This window comes from Hemibagrus wyckioides, linkage group LG06 (assembly GCF_019097595.1).
Source record: "Hemibagrus wyckioides isolate EC202008001 linkage group LG06, SWU_Hwy_1.0, whole genome shotgun sequence".
In the NCBI taxonomy this organism is placed as follows: domain Eukaryota; kingdom Metazoa; phylum Chordata; class Actinopteri; order Siluriformes; family Bagridae; genus Hemibagrus; species Hemibagrus wyckioides.
The window spans coordinates 1847165-1867182 of NC_080715.1; the positions used below are offsets into that span (position 1 = coordinate 1847165).

The window sequence follows — 20018 nt, forward strand, 5'->3', positions numbered from 1 at the left end:
GATGACCTGCACCAATTTAATGCTGCAGCATGAAACTATTTCTCATATAAATTCTTACAGGACTTCACCACATTATCCAACAGCCCTGGTTCAGATCTACACACCTTCTCACCAAGTCAGGTCTTCATCTTCAGTGCACTGGAACATCTTTCTCTCATAGTGCAAGATCTCGCTGCATCATCATCATCATCATCATCCTCACTCCTCAGTGGTGGAAGAAGCTGCAAATGGAAATGGAGCTTTCTCTTCATTCTGAAAATATGTATAGACCTTCAGTTCAGCAGTATCTCCTCAGGAGAACTCCTCACTTCATCTGCAATGACCATGTATTACATCTCACATGTTAATTAGCTGCAGAATTTTCAGTCCTGACATTTTTGTTTGGCAATGTTCACCATCTAGAGCACTTTATCACTCTATTACTATGACTATCACTATCACTCTATCACTATCACTCTGTCACTATCATTCTATCACTGTTTTTCAGGTGATGTATCTCTGCAGGTTTGCTAGATGATTATATCACTCTTCCTTCATCTGTCTGCTCTGGATGAGAGAATTTTCAGGAATGATGAAATATAAATGTAAATTAAGCTTCATAGCTAAAACCAGACCTAATCCTCAGTAACAGAAGACCCCCAGCTGGTGATTAAACCCCTCAGGGATTGAGCTAGTGATTAAACCCCAGAGGGACAGTTTGAGATGAACGTATCATGGTTACTCAGTGTTCAGAGAATTTCAGGAGAAACTCTATACCCCTTCAAATCATATCAGACTCAAATATGATTCTGAGGGAATCAGAAGATTGTTCTGATGAAATGATAACATGGCATTAAAAGTAGAGATACTGTATGTACTGTATATCACCTGATAGTGGTTTACTTGCTGATGGATGGATCTCATCCCATGCTGCCTCAGGGGTCAGTACTCAGTACTGGCTCCAGTCCTGGATGCTCTCATGGCTTTTCTTATCAGTTATATGCAGGTGACATACAGCTTAGCTCCACTTTCCCTCCATTTACCTCTGAGGATTTTGGAAGTTTATTTTACTTTAATATGCTTCATCGCTGCAGAATGTTGTCTGGTTTTGATGAAACCTCCAAAGCTTTTCCAAGTGCTAAATAAAGACTGCTCTTTTCTGCAGGTAAATATTGACCGCTGAAACTGTATGAAGCTGCTTGTCTATATTTGTTCAGTTTAAGGTACAGTAATCTTTAAGAAGTGGGAGTCTGACGCCGGACGCAGTGTGAATTAAAGCAGCAGGGCTGGAATTATGTAATGAAGTGCAGTGCAGACCTGTGAATTATCATGTGTTGGGTACAGCATGACAGTCTGCCTACAGATCAGAGTAAATATATCTTTAGCAAAAAAAGCTGCTTTCAAATTAGTGATCGTTTTAATTCAGAATAATTTCAGAATAACAGCACAGTTTGTAAACAGCGTGGGCGTGTGTTGATGTTACTGAGGTCTAGACTGAGCAGGGTGAAGGATCTGGAGTCCATCAGACTGATCAGATCAATCCCACAACTCTTACAGTGTGTGTTTATGAGCTTTATGATACAGATGTGATATGTGGTGTTAATCCTCAGGATGGAGGAGCTGATCGAGGATCTGTCGAGGATCAACACTTTTAGCTTTAGCTTCAGTATTAATGCTTCTTCTCATTGAGATGATGATGAGGATGACGATGATTAGTGTGTATTGTTTAGGCTTTCAGTGTTTGGAGTGTGTGTGTGTATGTGTGTGTGTGTGTGAGACATAGAGAGGGAGTGTGAGACTCTTTCCAATTACCAAGTTAAAAATAAATAAAAGATTTTAGCTTAACAATACCTGGTATAAACCGAGATTCTTCATCTTGAGAAGGTTTGCATATAAAAACTCATCAGTGATTTTTACAAGGAAATGAAAGTAACCTTTCAACGTTGTAGAAACTTTGAGTATCAGTGTAGAACTCTGTGTAGTTAGTGTGTTTGTAATTACTGTAGCTGGGACGTGGGACACGTCCTCACTGCTGATGATCCCTCTGTCCTCACTGTTCCTCCACAATCATCACTTTCTCTTAACTTCCTAGTTTAATATACAAGCTCTGCAAACATGTCATCATCTGTGATCTCTGTGATTGATCTCTGTGTGATAGATCTCTCTGTGATTGATCTCTGTGTGATAGATCTCTGTGATAGATCTCTGTGATAGATCTCTGTGTGATAGATCTCTGTGTGATAGATCTCTGTGTGATAGATCTCTGTGATAGATCTCTGTGTGATAGATCTCTGTGTGATAGATCTCTGTGATAGATCTCTGTGTGATAGATCTCTGTAATAGATCTCTGTGATAGATCTCTGTATGATAGATCTCTGTGTGATAGATCTCTGTGATAGATCTCTGTGTGATAGACCTCTGTGATAGATCTCTGTGATAGATCTCTGTGTGATAGATCTCTGTGATAGATCTCTCTGTGATAGATCTCTGTGTGATAGATCTCTGTGTGATAGATCTCTCTGTGATTGATCTCTGTGTGATAGATCTCTGTGATAGATCTCTCTGTGCTTGATCTCTGTGTGATAGATCTCTGTGTGATAGATCTCTGTGTGATAGATCTCTGTGAGAGATCTCTCTGTGATTGATCTCTGTGTGATAGATCTCTGTGTGATAGATCTCTGTGATAGATCTCTGTGTGACAGACCTCTGTGATAGATCTCTGTGTGACAGACCTCTGTGATAGATCTCTGTGTGATAGATCTCTGTGATAGATCTCTGTGTGACAGACCTCTGTGATAGATCTCTGTGATAGATCTCTGTGTGATAGATCTCTGTGATAGATCTCTCTGTGATAGATCTCTGTGTGATAGATCTCTGTGTGATAGATCTCTCTGTGATTGATCTCTGTGTGATAGATCTCTGTGATAGATCTCTCTGTGCTTGATCTCTGTGTGATAGATCTCTGTGTGATAGATCTCTGTGTGATAGATCTCTGTGAGAGATCTCTCTGTGATTGATCTCTGTGTGATAGATCTCTGTGTGATAGATCTCTGTGTGATAGATCTCTGTGATAGATCTCTGTGTGACAGACCTCTGTGATAGATCTCTGTGTGACAGACCTCTGTGATAGATCTCTGTGTGATAGATCTCTGTGATAGATCTCTGTGTGATAGATCTCTGTGTGATAGATCTCTGTGTGATAGATCTGTGATAGATCTCTGTGATAGATCTCTGTGATAGATCTCTGTGATAGATCTCTGTGACAGATCTCAGTGTGATAGAGCTCTGTGTGATAGATCTCTGTGTGATAGACCTCTGTGATAGATCTCTGTGATAGATCTCTGTGTGATAGATCTCTGTGTGATAGATCTCTGTGTGATAGATCTGTGATAGATCTCTGTGATAGATCTCTGTGTGATAGACCTCTGTGATAGATCTCTGTGTGATAGATCTCTGTGATAGAGCTCTGTGTGATAGATCTCTGTGATAGATCTCAGTGTGATAGAGCTCTGTGTGATAGATCTCTGTGTGATAGATCTCTGTGTGATAGATCTCTGTGTGATAGAGCTCTGTGTGATAGATCTCTGTGTGATAGATCTCTGTGTGATAGAGCTCTGTGTGATAGATCTCTGTGATAGATCTCTGTGTGATAGATCTCTGTGTGATAGATCTCAGTGTGATAGAGCTCTGTGTGATAGAGCTCTGTGTGATAGATCTCTGTGTGATAGATCTCTGTGTGATAGAGCTCTGTGTGATAGATCTCTGTGATAGATCTCTGTGTGATAGATCTCTGTGTGATAGATCTCAGTGTGATAGAGCTCTGTGTGATAGATCTCTGTGATAGATCTCTGTGTGATAGATCTCTGTGTGATAGACCTCTGTGATAGATCTCTGTGTGATAGATCTCTGTGATAGATCTCTGTGTGATAGATACTGCATGGTTTTATGACACTTTTGAAGTCAGCATTGTTTTCATGGCTTTCCTGCACTGCTGCTCTTGGCTTTTATACTTTTGTATGTTTTAGTCTTGGATTAAGTTTTAGAGAACACATTTTATTTATTTAGCAATTTTAGTAACGTACATTTCCACAAAACAGATTTACAGAAATCCAGAAATAGACCTGTCTCTAATGAGCAGGCCAGAGGTGAACTTCACATGAGGAAGAAACCTGGAGACTCAAAAATGAGTCTTCATCTGTGTGACGCTGGATAGAGTGATTATTAAAAATATCCATAAAATCTTCTGTGGACTGTAGAGATGAGCAGTGCCGAGTCTGCTGGAGGAAACAGAGTCATTTCTGGTCATTAAGAGTTTTGAGTCTGTAGTATCAGAGTGAAGTTATCGACTGTCGACTGCAGTCTTCTTTAGTGTGTGTGTGTGTGTGTGTGAGAGAGACTGTGTGTGTGTGTGTGTGTGTGTGTGAGAGACTGTGTGTGTGTGTGTGTGAGAGAGACTGTGTGTGTGTGTGTGTGTGTGTGTGAGAGACTGTGTGTGTGTGTGTGTGTGAGAGACTGTGTGTGTGTATGTGTGTGTGTGTGAGAGACTGTGTGTGTGTGTGTGTGTGTGTGTGTGTGTGAGAGACTGTGTGTGTGTGTGTGTGTGTGTGTGTGTGAGAGACTGTGTGTGTGTGTGTGTGAGAGAGACTGTGTGTGTGTGTGTGTGTGTGAGAGACTGTGTGTGTGTGTGTGTGTGTGAGAGACTGTGTGTGTGTGTGTGTGTGTGTGAGAGAGACTGTGTGTGTGTGTGTGTGTGTGTGTGAGAGACTGTGTGTGTGTGTGTGTGTGTGTGTGTGAGAGACTGTGTGTGTGTGTGTGTGTGAGAGACTGTGTGTGTATGTGTGTGTGTGTGAGAGACTGTGTGTGTGTGTGTGTGTGTGTGTGTGTGAGAGACTGTGTGTGTGTGTGTGTGTGTGTGAGAGACTGTGTGTGTGTGTGTGTGTGTGTGAGAGACTGTGTGTGTGTGTGTGTGAGAGAGACTGTGTGTGTGTGTGTGTGTGTGTGAGAGACTGTGTGTGTGTGTGTGTGTGTGTGTGAGAGACTGTGTGTGTGTGTGTGTGTGTGTGTGAGAGACTGTGTGTGTGTGTGTGTGTGTGAGAGACTGTGTGTGTGTGTGTGTGTGAGAGACTGTGTGTGTGTGTGTGTGTGTGAGAGACTGTGTGTGTGTGTGTGTGTGTGTGAGAGACTGTGTGTGTGTGTGTGTGTGTGTGTGAGAGACTGTGTGTGTGTGTGTGTGTGAGAGACTGTGTGTGTGTGTGTGTGTGTGTGAGAGACTGTGTGTGTGTGTGTGTGTGAGAGACTGTGTGTGTGTGTGTGTGTGTGAGAGACTGTGTGTGTGTGTGTGTGTGAGAGACTGTGTGTGTGTGTGTGTGTGTGTGAGAGACTGTGTGTGTGTGTGTGTGTGAGAGACTGTGTGTGTGTGTGTGTGTGTGAGAGACTGTGTGTGTGTGTGTGTGTGTGTGTGTGAGAGACTGTGTGTGTGTGTGTGTGTGAGAGACTGTGTGTGTGTGTGACGAAACATATTATTCTACAGAATTCATTCTCCATCCTCACACATTTTATACCACTTAGCCCATTTTCTCCAATAATTCCTTACTAATTAGTTAATTAATAAAGGAAAAAAATTATCTTGCATTACTGTCCCCCAAAAAAGGAAAATAATGATAAAGTTTTAGTGGATTAATTATCCCAGTTATTATTTTTGGCATGGTCCATGAATTTGTGTTATTTGTAATTTTGTGTGTGTGTGTGTGTATGTATGTGTGTACTGGTTTATTCACTAATTAAATCTCCTTCTATATAAACACTGATGAATCCTCAGTAACGAGCCTCGTTTAGTCGTTACTCTGTTTATTATTTCTGTAAGTGTGTGTGCTTCAGTGCGGCTCTGCTGTGTGTCGTTCTGCTTGATTAGTTACAGCTATTTGTTTTGTCATTTTATTTCATTAGTAGAGGATCATTTTCATTTATGTTTACAAACCACCGGCATTAACGCTGTTCTCCCATCTGCCTTCATCAGAGTCTGGACCATTTTAAGGCTGATCTCTTCTAATATTGCTCCTCGAGCACGGTTATGTGATTAGTGATTATTTGGTCGTTATGGAGATGAGAGTAGAGACACACACACACACACACACACACACAAGTTACTGATGCATGTTAAGTGCATGGTGCTGAATATCCTCCAGGTACCTGAGTAGAAGCAGGAGGATCAGACATGTTTCATCTTTCATCCCTCACACCACTCCCTCACACCTCTCCCTCACACCTCTCCCTCACACCTCTCCCTCACACCTCTCCCTCACACCTCTCCATCACACCTCTCCCTCACACCTCTCCCTCACATCACTCCCTCACACCACTCCATCACACCACTCCATCATATCGCTCTATCACACCACTCCATCACACCTCTCCCTCACATCACTCCCTCACACCACTCCATCACATCACTCCATCACACCACTCCATCATATCGCTCTATCACACCACTCCATCACACCACTCCATCACATCACTCCATCACATCACTCCATCACACCACTCCATCACACCTCTCCATAACACCATTAAACTTTTTTTTACATAATGGCAATGGTCAAGAAAACAAAAATTATTGATGTTTCCAGAATCTAGATGTTGTCTCTAATTTATTCTGAATAAACATACACTATATTGCCCAAAGTATTGGGACATCTGCCTTCACATGCACATGAATGTAATATGGAGTTGTCCCACCCTTTGCAGCTATAACAGCTTCAACTCTTCTGAGAAGGCTTTCCACAAGGTTTTGACCATTCCTCTAGAAGCACATTTGTGAGGTCAGGCACTGATGTTGGACGAGAAGGTCTGGCTCACAGTCTCCACTCTAATTCATCACAAAGGTGTTCTATGGGGTTGAGGTCAGGACTCTGTGCAGGCCAGTCAAGTTCCTCCACACCAAACTCACTCATCCATGTCTTTATAAAAATTGTTATTGTGACAGAGGGTTCATGTTGTTCAGGGTTGAATTCTGGTAGCCTTCAACTTCAGACGAGTGTTTCCTCAGGTGCAGAGTTTAAACTGAAGACTGAAGGTTCACATGAGTATCAGAAATTAGTGTTAAATGATAGACGAGAAAAAGTTCTTTTAAATGAGATATTCATAACCCAGTTGAGTATAAAAGCTGTGGTTACCTCGTGGTTTTATTGTACTGTGTGTTTGTGCTGTACAATAATAACATAACCCAGCTGTTGTGCTGATAAACACCTTTAACTACCAGAAGATCAGAATTTCCTCCTGGAGTGTGTGTTTGTGTAATGTAGTGTCACAGATCAGTTTCTTCATGTCCTCGTGGGCTTACATAGCTGATTACACAACTCTTTAAAATATAAACACATCTGTTCTGAGAGACGTGAAGAAAAGTGGAACGACCTGCAGGTTTTTCACACCTGGCTTCATTTCCAGTTCCTGCTGTAGTTCACTGTGATCCTTGTACTTTTCTTTCTTCTCATCTGCTTCTCCTTTATCTTCTCCTTCCTCATCTTCCTCTTCTTCTTCCTCTTCTTCTCTTTCTTCTTCTTCATCTTCTTCTTTTTCTTCTTCTTCTTCATCCTCTTCTTCTTCTTCTTCTTCTTCTTCTCTTCTTCTTCTTCTTCTTCTTCAGTGCTGAGGACAGAATTTTCCAGAAGTTTTGCTTTCAGGTGCTCTCAAGTCAAAGTCAAAAGTCAAAGAAGCTTTATTGTCACTTCAACCATATATATCAGATGCAGTACACAGTGAAGTGAAACAGCGTTCCTCCTAGACCAGAGGTGCTACACAGAACACAGACAAAGTACAGAGACGCAGACAAACATAGAGATATAACATAGAGATAAAACTAAACTATACTTAAGGTGCAATAAAAACTAGACATACAACAGAAGTGTACAGGATGACAAGACAAGACAGTGCAGACAAACAACATATAGGCTGACTTTTGTACAGATAGCAGTGTATACAGTGAGTGCAAATATTAAAGTGACACATAAACAGGGTTAATATAAAAAATGTAAAGTGGCATGTAAAGTGACAGGTGTGTGTAAACAGGACAATTTAGTGTGTGTGTGTGTGTGTGTGTGTGTCTGTTCTCGGTTCTCAGGAACCTTTACTGAAGCCTTGAAGCAGCAGGAAGCAGGGTTTCATTTAAACACCTCAGTATCAGATCTCTAAACCGTTAGCCTGTGAGTTATTCCCTTTGATTTCTGGCCTGATTCCTGGAGCGGAGGCGAGTGTAGATCAGTGTGTGATGCGAGGATGGAGATTAGAGATGCAATTTTCTTCCGTCTGTTAGGATTTATAGATATCTCTGATATAGTAATAAGTAAGAACTACATGTCTGTAGGAACACACTGATTATCTCAAGCTGCTTCCTGTCTGAAACACTAGTGGACTGAGAAGATCCAGCTCTGTGTTAGAAATCCTTCACTGTGTAAAATAAGGGTTTCAATAAATCACACACACTCTGATATACACAACACCAGTGTGTGTGCTGGATAAAGTGCTATTTTATTAACACGCTGTTGTAGCTAATGTTAGCATGCTACCCACTCAAACATTTCCCACTTCCCACTTCCCACAATCTAGTGACAATATAAGCCACATGTTTCAGAAAAGCTCACTACCTGAATCCATGAACCTGCTGGTTGCATTTGCAGTAGGATTGAGGAGAAACATCTAAACATCATGGAGAATCATGAGTGTGAGTGCAGTGAGAGATTTCCTGCTGTGGTGCATTATGGGATTGAAAGAGTGCACAACAAAATCCAGACCCTAAAACCAGCACTGTTACAGACACAATGCAGAAATGATGAGGTGATGAGATCCCATGATTCTGGGAGTGTTCAGAGATGGTGTGGAATTCTGGGACATGGAATGTGTCCCTGATGTAGTTAGAGATGGTGTGAAATTACAGGCAGTGGATTTTTTGGTGGAAGTAGATGGTGGTGATGAACCCCAAGATGAACAATGAATCGGGGAATATTGAGTGATGATGTGGAATTCTGGGATATGTGGTTTGTTCAGGATTTAGTCAGTGATGGTGTGGAATTATAGGTTGTGGAATTTTTTGTGGAAGTAGATGATAGTGATGAACCCCGAGATGAACTATCTTTCTAGATTATTCAGTAATGGTGTGGAATTCTGGTATAAGGAATTTGTCCAGGAAATAGACTGTGATGTTGTGGATTTCTGGGATATGTGGCTTGTTCAGGATTTAATTAGTGATGGGGAGGAATTCTGGTGCATGGAATTTTTTGTGGAAGTAGATGATGGTGATCAACCCCCAGATAAACTATGAATCTGGGAATATTCAATGTTGATGTGGAATTTTGGGACGTGGAATGTGTCCCTGATGTAGTTAGAGATGTTGTGAAATTATGGGTAGTGGAATTTTTTGTGGAAGTAGATGATAGTAAATCCTGAGATGAACAATGTATCTGGGAGTATTGAGTGATGGTGTGGAATTCTGGGATATGTGGTTTTTTCAGGATTTAATCAGTGGAATTGTCTCTAAACAATGATGAATCTGATCAGAGTTAACCATCAGAACTGATTTGTACAGTTCTACAGGAAATCACATAGTTTAATTGGCTCAGTCTGGTTGAATCTGATCTAGCGGAGGTGTGTTTTGGTTACTGCACTTTGCCGTCTTTAGTCCCTGTGGCTTTGATGATGATTTAAAGATCAGACTGAAACTGACAGACATTCTCTGAGATGCTTCACTCTTGAACCTGCTGCTAGTTTTCAGCATTTTACAAACTAGCCTGAGATTAGCTAGCACGCTAGATCAGTCGCTACAACATTCTATTTTTCTACTAAATCCTGTATTTTATGTAAATAAACCTGAGGGGAAAAAAGCAACAATGTGATGAAGAACGGAGAAGGAATGATACAGAATAAAGAGGGAGCAATGTGATTATGAATAAAAAAGGAAAAATAATGTGAAGATGAATAAAGCAGGAATAATGGAACAGGTTTAATACATGACCTTTTCTCTGGTGTCTTTTAAGTCCAGCCTCTGCTGACACGTGCTAATTGGCATTAGCTTCTAGCAGCTGTGTCGCTTTCATGCTGTGAGAGTGAGACAGGAAGAGATGGAAAGTAAAACCACTTGTTCCCTCTTTCTCTCTCTCTCTCTCTCTCTCTCTTATAGCAGAAGTTCTGTTATCAGTCAGTGAGGAAGCAGCAGATCCATCAGATTGCTCTGTTTAGCTCTAGCGTTAGTGAGATTTGCTCTGAGTTGAGACTGCTGAGATCGGTATGTTCTCTGAGGGGAAATTTCTCATCAAGCTTCCTAAAACTCAGCACCGAGTCGTGCACTGTAGACAGGAACGGTTTACAGCAGGAGGTTCTTCATTCGATCTTCCCTCAAACCCTCATCCACTGACCTTCTGAGGAGTTCATTCAGTAATGAAGCCTCTTATGAAATGAGAACAGCTGAATGCTGTGAAAGACTGAGCAGCTGAGGTGTTCCTGTGTCTGACAGATCTCAACATCTACACAATCTCAGCACAGCACACATCTTCATACTGAGGAGCTTCTCAGATCATCATGTCTTTTACTGTGTAAATGCTTTTACTTCAGGGATGTTTTATAATAACTCTGGTGTTCCAGTCTGCTGGTGGAACAGAAATTCAATTCAATTCAATTTTATTTGTATAGCGCTTTTAACAAAGAGCATTGTCTCAAAGCAGCTTTACATGAGAAACGACATAAGAAAACAACAAACATATAAACAGACAGACAGACAGACAGTCCTAGATGTTATCCCAAGTGAGCAAGCCTGAGGTGACTGAGGCGACTGTGGCAAGGAAAAACTCCCTTAGATGGTAAGAGGAAGAAACCTTGAGAGGAACCAGACTCAAAAGGAAACCCATCCTCAATTGGGTGACAGTTGTGTGATGCAGATACAGCATGTGTATAATGTTATGTAAATCAATAAGGAGGTTGTTGTCCATGGCGCTGCTTGAATATCCCAATCCTCACAAGCAGAACCCGGCTGGAGCTGGTCCATCTCCGGATACCACTGGAGCACAGTCTCTGTATGCCTCGGGATGGGTAGAAGAAGGGAAACAATGGAACAGCATTAGCGTAGCTGCTGTTCATAATATTAGCAGTACTATCTGAATGTGCATTTAATCAGATGTACTGGAGCACAAGGTTATGGGATGTGTTAGATGTTTGCCAGGATAAAGAGATAAGTCTTTAGTCTACATTTAAACTGGGAGACTGTGTCTGAGCCCCGAACACTGTCAGGAAGACTATTCCAAAGTTTTGGAGCTAAATACGAAAATGCTCTACCCCCTTTTGTGGACTTTAATATCCTGTGAACTACTAGAAGTCTGGAATTTTGTGATCTTAAAGAGCGTGGTGGATTGTAACGTGTTAGGAGACTGGAGAGATAGGTGGGAGATAAACCAATTAGAGTCTTGTACACAAGTCGAGCTAATTTATAGTCAATTCTAAACTTCACAGGTAGCCAGTGCAGGGATGATAATATTGGGGTTATATGATCATATTTTCTTGATCTGGTAAGAACTCTGGCAGCTGCATTCTGGACTCACTGTAGCTTGTTTATTGAAGATGCAGGACAAACACCTAGTAATGCATTACAGTAGTCCAGTCTGGAGGTCAGGAATACATGAACTAGTTTTTCTGCATCAGATACAGATAAAATGTTCCTAAGCTGCCTAAGATGGAAGAAGGCTGTTTTTGTGATATTGGAAATATGATTTTCAAAGGATAAGTTGCTGTCTAATATTAAGCCCAGGTTTTTCACTGTTGAGCTAGTAGTAACAGTACATCCTTCTAGATGCAAGCTGAATTGTGAGAGCTTCTGTGTACTGGTTTTTGGGCCAATAAGTAATATCTCTGTCTTATCAGGATTTAGTAATAGGAAATTATCAGTCATCCAATCTTTAATATCTTTGACACACTCAGTTAGTCTAGACAAATTAGATATTTCATCTGGTTTTGATGAGATATATAACTGGGTATCATCGGCATAACAATGGAAACTAATCCCATGCCTTCTAATGATGTTACCCAATGGAAGCATGTATACTGAGAAAAGCAGAGGTCCTAAAACTGACCCTTGTGGGACCCCGTATTTCACTGGCACTACACTGGACAGTTCTCCATTTAAATCTACAAAGTGGTATGGATCAGGCAGGTAGGATCTAAACCATTTTAATGCCTGTCCCTGCATACCTGTGTGATTTTGTAAGTGATCTATGAGGATATTATGATCTATAGTGTGGAATGCAGCACTAAGATCAAGCAGGACTAAAATGGAGATGCAGCCTTGGTCCGAAGCTAAAAGCAAGTCATTAGTGATTTTAACTAGTGCAGTTTCTGTACTATGATGGGGCCTGGAACCTGACTGAAATACTTCAAGGATATTGTTTTCCTGTAGGAAGGAGCATAATTGAGCTGACACCACTTTTTCTAGTATTTTTGATATAAACGGAAGGTTTGAAATCGGTCTGTAATTTGATATTTCATCAGGGTCTAGTTTTGGTTTCTTAAGAAGAGGCTTAATAACATGACCTAGAAATAACGAGGAGTTAATAATATTAAGAAGAGGCTCTCCAGCTGCATGTATCACTTCTTTCAGCAATCTATTTGGAATTGGATCTAACAAACACGTTGTTGGTTTAGCCGTGGTGATAAGTTTAACTAGCTCTTCCTGCCCTATGCTGGTAAAGCATTGTAGTTTTAAGTGTGGAGCTATAGGCTGGTCTGGATCACCGGATGCTGTCAGTGGTTGAACATCCAATATTGTGTTCCTGATACTATCAATTTTTTAGTGAAGAAATTTATAAAGTCCTCACTACTAAACTGTGATGGAATACTCTCTCCAGAAATCTGATGTTTTGTTAGTTTAGCTACTGTACTAAATAAGAATCTGGGATTGTTCTGGTTTATTTCAATCAGATGGCTCAGATGCTCAGCCCTAGCAGCTTTTAGAGCCTGAAATGGTCTTATGAGACATCAGTTTAAACAAACGTGTGTTTTTCCCTCTGTTGGAGAACCTTACACAGAAGTTTACTGGTTGAAGATGAAATTTCAGCTGTTTTTTAGATGAACAAGCACTCGGAGCATCTCAGAGAGCAGAAATGGGTTTGAGATCAACGTTTACTTTGAAGATACAAACATTTGTGTGGAAAAAAACAAGCCTGGAACTTTTCTTTGAATATATCACCGCTAGCAGTTTAAAGAAAAACAGAAATCCTTTTAAAACACTACAAATTCTTATAGTCCTGAGTTTCTACTTTCATATGAGCTTCATATTAACCTCCACTGTGGAGTGGAACATGACAAAGACACTCAGTGATCAACATGGACACAACAAGAACATGGGGAAAAGTTCATTATTATAAAAAATTGTTCAGCATCTGGAGGATGTGGTAGCTCAGTGGTTTAGACGTTGGGCTGCTGATTAAAAGGTTGTGAGTTTGCATCAGAGGTCCACCAAGCTGCCACTGCTGGGCCCTTGTGCAAGGCCCTTACCCTTCAGTTTTTTATAAACATAATTTGCTCTAGATAAAGGAGTCTACAGAATGGAATAAATCCTGTACTAATGATGCTCTAATGATGTCTCTATACTCAGGATGCTCTTCATGAGCTAACAACCTCCATCACTACTATTAGGTGGTGGTGGATTAAGTGGTTAAGGCTCTGGGATGTTGATTCAAGCCCCTGCACTACCAAGCTGCCACTGTTGGGCTCTTGAGCACGGCCTCTATCTATCTATCTATCTATCTATCTATCTATCTATCTATCTATCTATCTATCTATCTATCTATCTGTTGACTTATTTACTTATTAGATGAATGCTTGTGTATGTGTAATAGTGGATATAAAAGCAAACATAAAAAAACATTAGTAGATATTTATGATGAGGACAGTGCCATCTCTCTCTACCTCAGAGGAAACCAATCAATGTTGTGACAGTGATTTCGGCAGCAAATCATTTGTTTTATAACTTTTAATAACTTTTATCTTTGTAAAGAAAATTGGAAGAGAACAGAACATCACATCATCTTTTCCAGCTCAGATAAACAGCAGGCAGGCCGCAGGGAAACGACTTCATAAGAGCTGTTGTGTTTACCAGAAAGTATTCCTTCCAGGTGTATTAAGGCTAAGAAGTGAATGATTGTGTTTATGAAATAAAATCTAAAGACAGGAAGCTGTGTGTGTTACCTGTTCGTGTGGACCGATCCGATCTGAGCGCCGGGATTGTGTTGGAGCACCGTGAGTCGACTCAGCGGCTGCTGCACTGATGATAAATTGTTGTGTTTTATTATTCATGATGTTTGTCTGTGTGTTCGGGTTGTGTGAGGACACACACTCGTCTTCAGGACCGTGGGTTTCGGTAGCAAATAATCAGATTAGCTTGTTCTCTGTCGGAGTCGCTGCAGCGATGGTGGAGATTAAAACCTCACGCTTGTTAAACGGATCTGATTCGGATCTTCGGACCTGACTTCAGTTTCTGCTTGTTGCTGCTCAGTGTGGAGTTTTAATCTTCTAGCTGTGAGGTGATTGAGATCAGATCCACTCTGAGAAAAGTCAGTCTCATCTTCAGGAACACTGAGATTTTACTGTTCATGATGAATATTTTAAGATGAATTCTGGTAAATTATTCTTCTCGGACCACAGTATCCAATATTACAAGATGATTATAATTGTTAATAACAGTCTATTAGCGTATATTTCAGATATCTTTCAAGATCATTTTAGTTAAATCTGATTGACTCTGGGTTCAGGGTGAGTGGTGCGTCCTGACCACCCGTCTGTCCACTATTCATATTTATCTATTCAGTAGAAGAGCGAGTCGGTGGAAGTGGAACACAAATCGTGTGTGAGATGATTTAATTGTCTCTACAGAATTTTACATGTCCATATAAATTGACGTTTACTCAGAATCATCTTATATTACTAGACCTGTGAAACTTTTACACACAGGAGCTCCACCTTTAAAGTCTGGAGAAAGCAAACATATGGCAGAAGCTCAGTTTTTACTCCACAATAAGGAGTCGATGTATGACTCTGGAACGATCTGTGCAGGTGTTTTAAACTCGGATATTAACTCACATCACTGGAGGCTCCTAGAAGCTCCTCCTCTGACATCCTAGAAGCTTCACCTCTGACATCCTGGAAGCTCCTAGAAGCTTCTCCTCTGACATCCTTGAAGTTCTTAGAAGCTCCTTCTCTGACATCCTGGAAGCTCTTTGAAGCTCCTCCTCTGACATTATGGAAGCCTTTAGAAGCTCCTTCAATGACATCCTGGAAGCTCCTAGAAGTTCTTCCTCTGACATCCTGGAAGATTTTTGAAGCTCCTCTGATGACATCCTCAAAGCTCCTAGAAGCTCCTTCTCTGACATCCTGGAAACTTTTAAAAGCTCCTCCTCTGACATCCTGGAGGCTCCACTGAGTTCCACATGCTCTTGATTGCACTCAGTCTGGTGTTCTGACACAGTAAACTGTTTGGAGTTTGTTAATATGGAATAAAATTGTAGTTGGTTTTTGTTCCACTTGTCTCATCTAGCCAGAGATTCAGACTGAAGGCAGAAAGTCTGGACTCCACAGCAGTCAGATGACAGATGACGATCAGCCAGCGGTGTTGTGGGCATGGCATCTGAGGGTGAGGCTAATACATAGGTAGCATTAGTATCAGCACCAAAAATGAACTCTTAACAAATCAAATGAACTCTGATGCTAATTAGCATGCGCTCTCTTGTTTATTTGTTTGTTTGTTTTTGTTCTCCTTCTCTGATCAGACACTTTCTAACACTTTGAACCCTGACCTCAGGCACTCCACCCCAAACGAGCAGCACACACTGCGTTAATGTTTTCTGTTGCGATCAGAGAGACTTCCTCCAGGTTAATCAGCAGCTCTGATGTTTTATTATGATGGTTATTAACCATGCGACTCATTCTACACCCGTTCCATTAAGATAGATAAAAAAAAGTGTGAGTTTACATCACACCACCAGAGCCTCAGGAGAGATTCGCTCTGAACCTGAACCTTTCATTAACATTATTAAAAGCTTCAGTTTAAACTGATATTTTAATCCAAATTGTATTGAAAAAAAATCTTTCAGTTATGTAGCATTAGTTACACTGTACTAACACGTTAATAACCGTGTAACAAAATGTAACGATAAAATTGAAGCTACCACCTGAATTTCACAGCTTTAGTCATTTTTACTAAGGAAAAACATGAAAAAAGTATTTTATGTTAAGTTTTATATTTACAAAAAATTCTAACATTCATTTAATTAATTTAATTGTTGTTTCTGCCCACGTTAGCTTCTCTCTGAAATAAACCCGTGATATCTTTGTGTACAGATAAAGAGCATACATTCATCTTATTACTCTTTATTTATTTCATAATAAAATATTAGTGATATTTGAGTCCTTACAGCCGTGTGTGTTATTTCAGTGGGATTCACTCGGCTCCTCAGCAGTGATGTGAGTGGAACCGAAGCGTTCTCCGTCTCCAGATCCCCAGACTGCTGTTCTCTTTATAACACACATCTGCTGCTGAAGCTCCGCCATTGCTAACACTCGCTAACATCCTGCAGCCTTTAACACCTGAGAGAGTTTAACACACACACACACACACACACACACACAGATTCTCACAATTTAAAATCTCAGTGTTTTATGTAAATACCTAAAAGATTATGCTCCACATCATCAACACTTTAATTAACAACATACTTTTTTTCCCTCTAGTACGTTATTACATGAGTCAGGATGATGGGGGGGGGGGTTAGAAGTCTAGATGATCTCAGACTCTCCTGAACTCTTCTGTGTGACAAATTAATCTGATTTTTATTAGTCGGAGAATGAACACACACACACACACACACACACACTCTCTCTCTCTCTCTCTCTATACCCCCCCCCAGAGAAATGAACTGATTCTACAGACAGTCACTGGAGATTTATTGTAAAAAACCTTTTACAGAAAGGTTAAAAAGCTGAAACTCTTGATGTTCTGTGAGTGTTTTGTTTTTCTCTTTCCTCTCTTTCTTTTGCTGGAAAACCATCAATAACGTCTTCTGCTAATTAGCTTGGAAATATAACCTGCTGGAGTGAAAGCGAGTCAGAAGCACATCCCTGATGTCATCATGATTTTTAGATTGTTCCTAGCATGACGGTTAGCACAGAGCGTTAGCACAGAGCATTAGCACAGAGCGTCAGTGTCCCCTCCCTCCTGTAGGTAGGCGTGATAAGGGCACTAGTGTCCAAGTCGCCTAAAACATGTCACTGATCCAGAAAATTGAAGCGGACTCAGCCTTGAAATGAGTTTCCATCTCTGAGAGGGAAAGCGTTATCCGTGAGTCGGTGTGAAGTTTCCCTCAAATCCCCGGCTGATGGAGAGAATCCCCGGCTGATGGGAAGTAGAGAGAGATCGTGTCTTCTGTAACCGGACTGATGGAGGGAGTTTGGATTTGTGATCTCTCTCACACACACACACACACACACACACACACACACACACTCCTCTGAGCACAACTCATGACTGGGGTCTTGAATACAGGCTTGTCGTTTTTTTTTGATCTCGCTAAGGTTTGGGGTTTTTAAATTTAATTACATGCCTTCTCTCTTCCTCCTTCTCCTTCTCCTCCTTTTCCTTCTCCTCCTCCTCCCCCTTTTCCTCCTCCTCCTCATTCTCCTCTTCCTTCTCCTCCTCTTCCACCTCCTCCTTCTCTTCCTTCTCCTCCTTCTCCCCCTTTTCCTCCTCCTCCTTTTCCTTCTCTTCCTCCTCCTCCTCCTCCTCCTCCCCCTTTTCCTCCTCCTCCTCTTCCTCTACCTTCTCCTCCTCTTACACCTCCACCTTCTCTTCCTTCTCCTCCTCCTCTTCTTCCTTTTCCTTCTCCTCCTCCTTCTCCTCCTCTTCTTCTTCATCCTCCTCCTTCTCCTCCCCACTAATTATTATTAAAGTTATTATATAAAAAATATAAAAACAAATTCTTAAGCAGTCTTAAATAATAATAATTTATTATTATTATTGATAACATTAAATAATACTATTAAATTACTTTATTTACAAATAAATATTTTTCTTTTTTTATAACAAAATAATTTTATGCATCTTTATATTTTAGATTTCTATTTCTGTTATATTTTGTAGTGCAGCTATAATCTTCATCCTCCTGGATGTAAAAGTCTTTATGAGAATGTTTTTATTTTAATAAGGCGTGTGATTTTGAGTGATCTGATCTCCTGCTGTTCTCTCAGTGTGGTTATGAAGCTGTGAGATGGGACTCAGGGTTTAATTCCCTCCTCAGGCCTCAGATCTTCTCAGTAAACTGGACTAACTGGTCTTCAGCCTGGTGTTCCTCTGGGCTCCAGTTTAGGAACTCTTCTCTTTTATAACAGTGATTTTTTTTCTTCCTGTCGTGATTCAGTGCTGAAGGAACAGCAGAGTAATGAGAGGATAAAGAAGGAGAGCCTGAACACACAGACTCTCTCTCTCTCTCTCTCTCTCTCTCTTTCACACACAGACTCTCTCTCTCTCTCTCTCTCTCTTTCACACACAGACTCTCTCTCTCTCTGACACACACACAGACTCTCTCTCTCTCTCTCTCACACACACACACAGACTCTCTCTCTCTCTTTCTCTCACACACACACAGACTCTCTCTCTCTCTCACACACACACAGACTCTCTCTCTCTCACACACACACAGACTCTCTCTCTCTCTCTCGCTCTCTCTCTCTCTCTAACACACACAGACTCTCTCTCTCTCTCTCTCTCTCTCTCGCTCTCTCTCTCTCTCTAACACACACAGACTCTCTCTCTCTCTCCCTCTCTCTCTCTCTCTCTCTCTCACACACACACAGACTCTCTCTCTCTCTCTCTCTCTCTCTCACACACACAGACTCTCTCTCTCTCTCTCTCTCTCTCACACACACACACAGACTCTCTCTCTCTCTCTCTCTCTCTCACACACAGACTCTCTCTCTCTCTCTCTCTCTCTCTCTCTCTCTCTCTCTCACACACACACAGACTCTCTCTCTCTCTCTCTCTCTCTCTCTCACACCCACAGACTCTCTCTCTCTCTCACACACACACACAGACTCTCTCTCTCTCTCTCTCTCTCTCTCTCTCTCACACACACACAGACCCCCCCCCCACGTGGTCAGGTGGATGTGGTGAATTCAGATGAAGAGAGCAGTGGAACTCCTCTGAGAGATGGTGTACAATTGCAGGGTTGATGGTGGGGAAAGTGTCAGTGATGAAGCAGAACAGATGGCGCTTTCAGCTGTTTATGCCCTTGATATCGATTTCTTGTTCTCTTTCTGGGGACACAAACACTGACGATTACTAAGGTGTAAAACTTTAGCTGCATAAATCTGACCAAATCCCAGAGCTGACACTTACAGGGCCGAGATCATCTCTTCATCCACACGACAAGCCAGAAAGAAAAACCCAGAAGGACGTCTGAAGCCCGTAGCGACTTCATGAGTCTTCGAGAATATCATGTGTTCATGCTGTTCATGCGGAAGATGCTGAAGATGACTCTCTCAGTTCCCCATTCAAAACATTAACATCTCCAGCATGTAGCTAATGCCTCCATCTTCACACACAAGCCTTTACTCCTGAACACAATCTGGGGCCATTGATCCTCTACTGAAAATGACCCTAGGGTTTGAAAGATCTGACCAAGCATTCATCTGCTCAGCTTAAAGAGACCGCTCATTTTTATTTCATCCATAAAAATATAATCCATGAGATAAGAGATACCGCTGATTAAGATGATTTCTCCTCAGATCTCCTCATGCTGACTTCAAAGGGATGATGGTATTAATTAATAGTGTAGTGTTATTCTGGAACATTCTGAATACTGATTGCATGATTAAAGCCTCACAGTGTAACGGTTAACTTGTTAGCTCCTGGTGAAGACGTAGGTCTTCAGACAACCATCAGGCTGCTGGTGTGGAAAAGAGTCAGAGTTTTACGTCTGAGGCTCAGAGGCAGCAACTGGAGGAAGTCAGAGGCAGGA

The 20018-nt window shown here is 41.2% G+C and overlaps 1 protein-coding gene across 2 annotated transcripts in view; it reads left to right on the top strand.

Annotated features, from left to right (window-relative positions):
• asic4a (acid-sensing (proton-gated) ion channel family member 4a) overlaps positions 1-20018 on the top strand; it is a 64378-nt gene that overhangs the window by 19141 nt on the left and 25219 nt on the right. Inside the window, exon 2 of one of the 2 annotated variants that reach the window (XM_058393662.1) lies at positions 15545-15640. The exons of the other annotated variant lie outside the window; for it this stretch is intronic. Coding sequence (XP_058249645.1) covers positions 15545-15640 — 96 coding nt within the window. The remainder of the gene's footprint in view (positions 1-15544; positions 15641-20018) is intronic. 2 annotated transcript variants of the gene reach the window in all.